The sequence below is a fragment of the Limulus polyphemus genome, unplaced genomic scaffold (genome assembly GCF_000517525.1).
Source record: "Limulus polyphemus unplaced genomic scaffold, Limulus_polyphemus-2.1.2 Scaffold14, whole genome shotgun sequence".
NCBI lineage: Eukaryota > Metazoa > Arthropoda > Merostomata > Xiphosura > Limulidae > Limulus > Limulus polyphemus.
Window position 1 is genome coordinate 1131602 of NW_013665624.1, and position 1589 is coordinate 1133190.

At 30.6% G+C, this 1589-nt stretch overlaps 1 protein-coding gene across 1 annotated transcript in view; it reads left to right on the forward strand.

Moving 5' to 3' along the window:
• Window positions 1-1589, forward strand: part of LOC106457101 — a 10975-nt gene that overhangs the window by 4190 nt on the left and 5196 nt on the right. The window contains exon 2 of the mRNA XM_013916487.2: window positions 1029-1098. Within this exon, the coding sequence (XP_013771941.1) occupies window positions 1029-1098 (70 nt within the window). The remainder of the gene's footprint in view (window positions 1-1028; window positions 1099-1589) is intronic.

Consider the following 1589-nt stretch of genomic DNA (forward strand, 5'->3'; position numbering starts at 1 on the left):
CCTATGTATGGAGACATATTTGTGGCTGACATAATGCACAATGGCTAAGGTTACGTCATTATACTGGATTTAGCCCCTATGTATGGAGACATATTTGTGGCTGACATAATGCACAATGGCTAAGGTTACGTCATTATACTGGATTTAGCCCCTATGTATGGAGATATATTTGTGGCTGACATAATGCACAATGTCTGAAGTTACGTCATTATACTGGATTTAGCCACTATGTATGGAGACGTATTTGTGGCTGACATAATGCACAATGTCTAAGGTTACATCATTATACTGGATTTAGCCCCTATGTATGGAGATATATTTGTGGCTGACATAATGCACAATGTCTGAGGTTACATCATTATACTGGATTTAGCCACTATGTATTCAAGCTGTGTTTTGAAGTGAAAAGCATCTTGTAAAATAAACTGAATAGTTTAATATTGTCTTTAAAGTGAAGTTAATAATTATGTTAACACATATAAAACTTCTACTATAAAGTAGCAAAAGTTACATTTACAATTCAAATTTTAATGTGTGTTTTATTTTGCCAAGTGTTTCTAAAAGTACTAATGCAAAGTGTTTTTTAAACTTTTTTATGACCATTATTATTATTATTTTTATTCATTTTCTGAACTAAATGTGCCAGTTAAATACTATTTGTGACTTTTTTATAAATGCAACAAGTATTCTGAGGAAGGATGGGTATCTTCTCTCAAATTATTTTCTCTTGAGAAAAGAAGGGTAAGACATGATATAAAATGTATTAATTCTTTCTAAATTTGTATTTGACAATTGTTCTATCACCAGTTTTTATAATGCTTTTGTTAGGTAACTGGAATGATTAATATACAGTTCTTATGAGCATTAATATCGTCTAAAATTACAGATTTCAAGTAGGCTTGGTTTGTTTTTTTTGTATGTAATGTGTATATTTTGACTTATTGCAGTTCATTATGTTGTGGATTATATATTAAACACCATTCTTTTAGTGATTAGATAAGGATTAAGGAGCTTCTTTCTTTTTTAAGGTTTCATCTTTAACAGTGTCGCTACAACAAAAACTTAGTGGGAAAGTTGGATCTGAGCCTGTAAAGCCTGGTAAGGTTTTTAGCTCTGGGCAGAATGTGTTGTTCAGATTTTGAAGGTTTAAATTAATATTTTTAAATGACCATTAACTCCACAGTTTTGTATTAATGTTTTTACATTTGATACATATATTTAATGTCATATATAGATTAAAAAGGGACCATTTGGTTCTTCAAGACTGTCTTTGCACACCCATCATTAAGAAAAGTAATATTTTAAATCCACCCTCTATTTTTCAAGAAATCATTGATTCTCTTTTTTAAACAGTTGTGAAGTGCCATTCTGGCCTCAACTAGTACTGACAACAATTCATTCCATAAACCAGTTACCCTGATATAAAAATAACAGTCTTTACTGGAGCCTCTATCCTGTCTTTTTCAAATCTTAAACTTGTGTCTTCTTGTCTCTTGTGTACAGAATACACAACAAAGAATACAAATAACTTTATCTTCTCAATCCCCAGGATACTTCTGTAAATTACACATATTTAAAAAAAAACTACA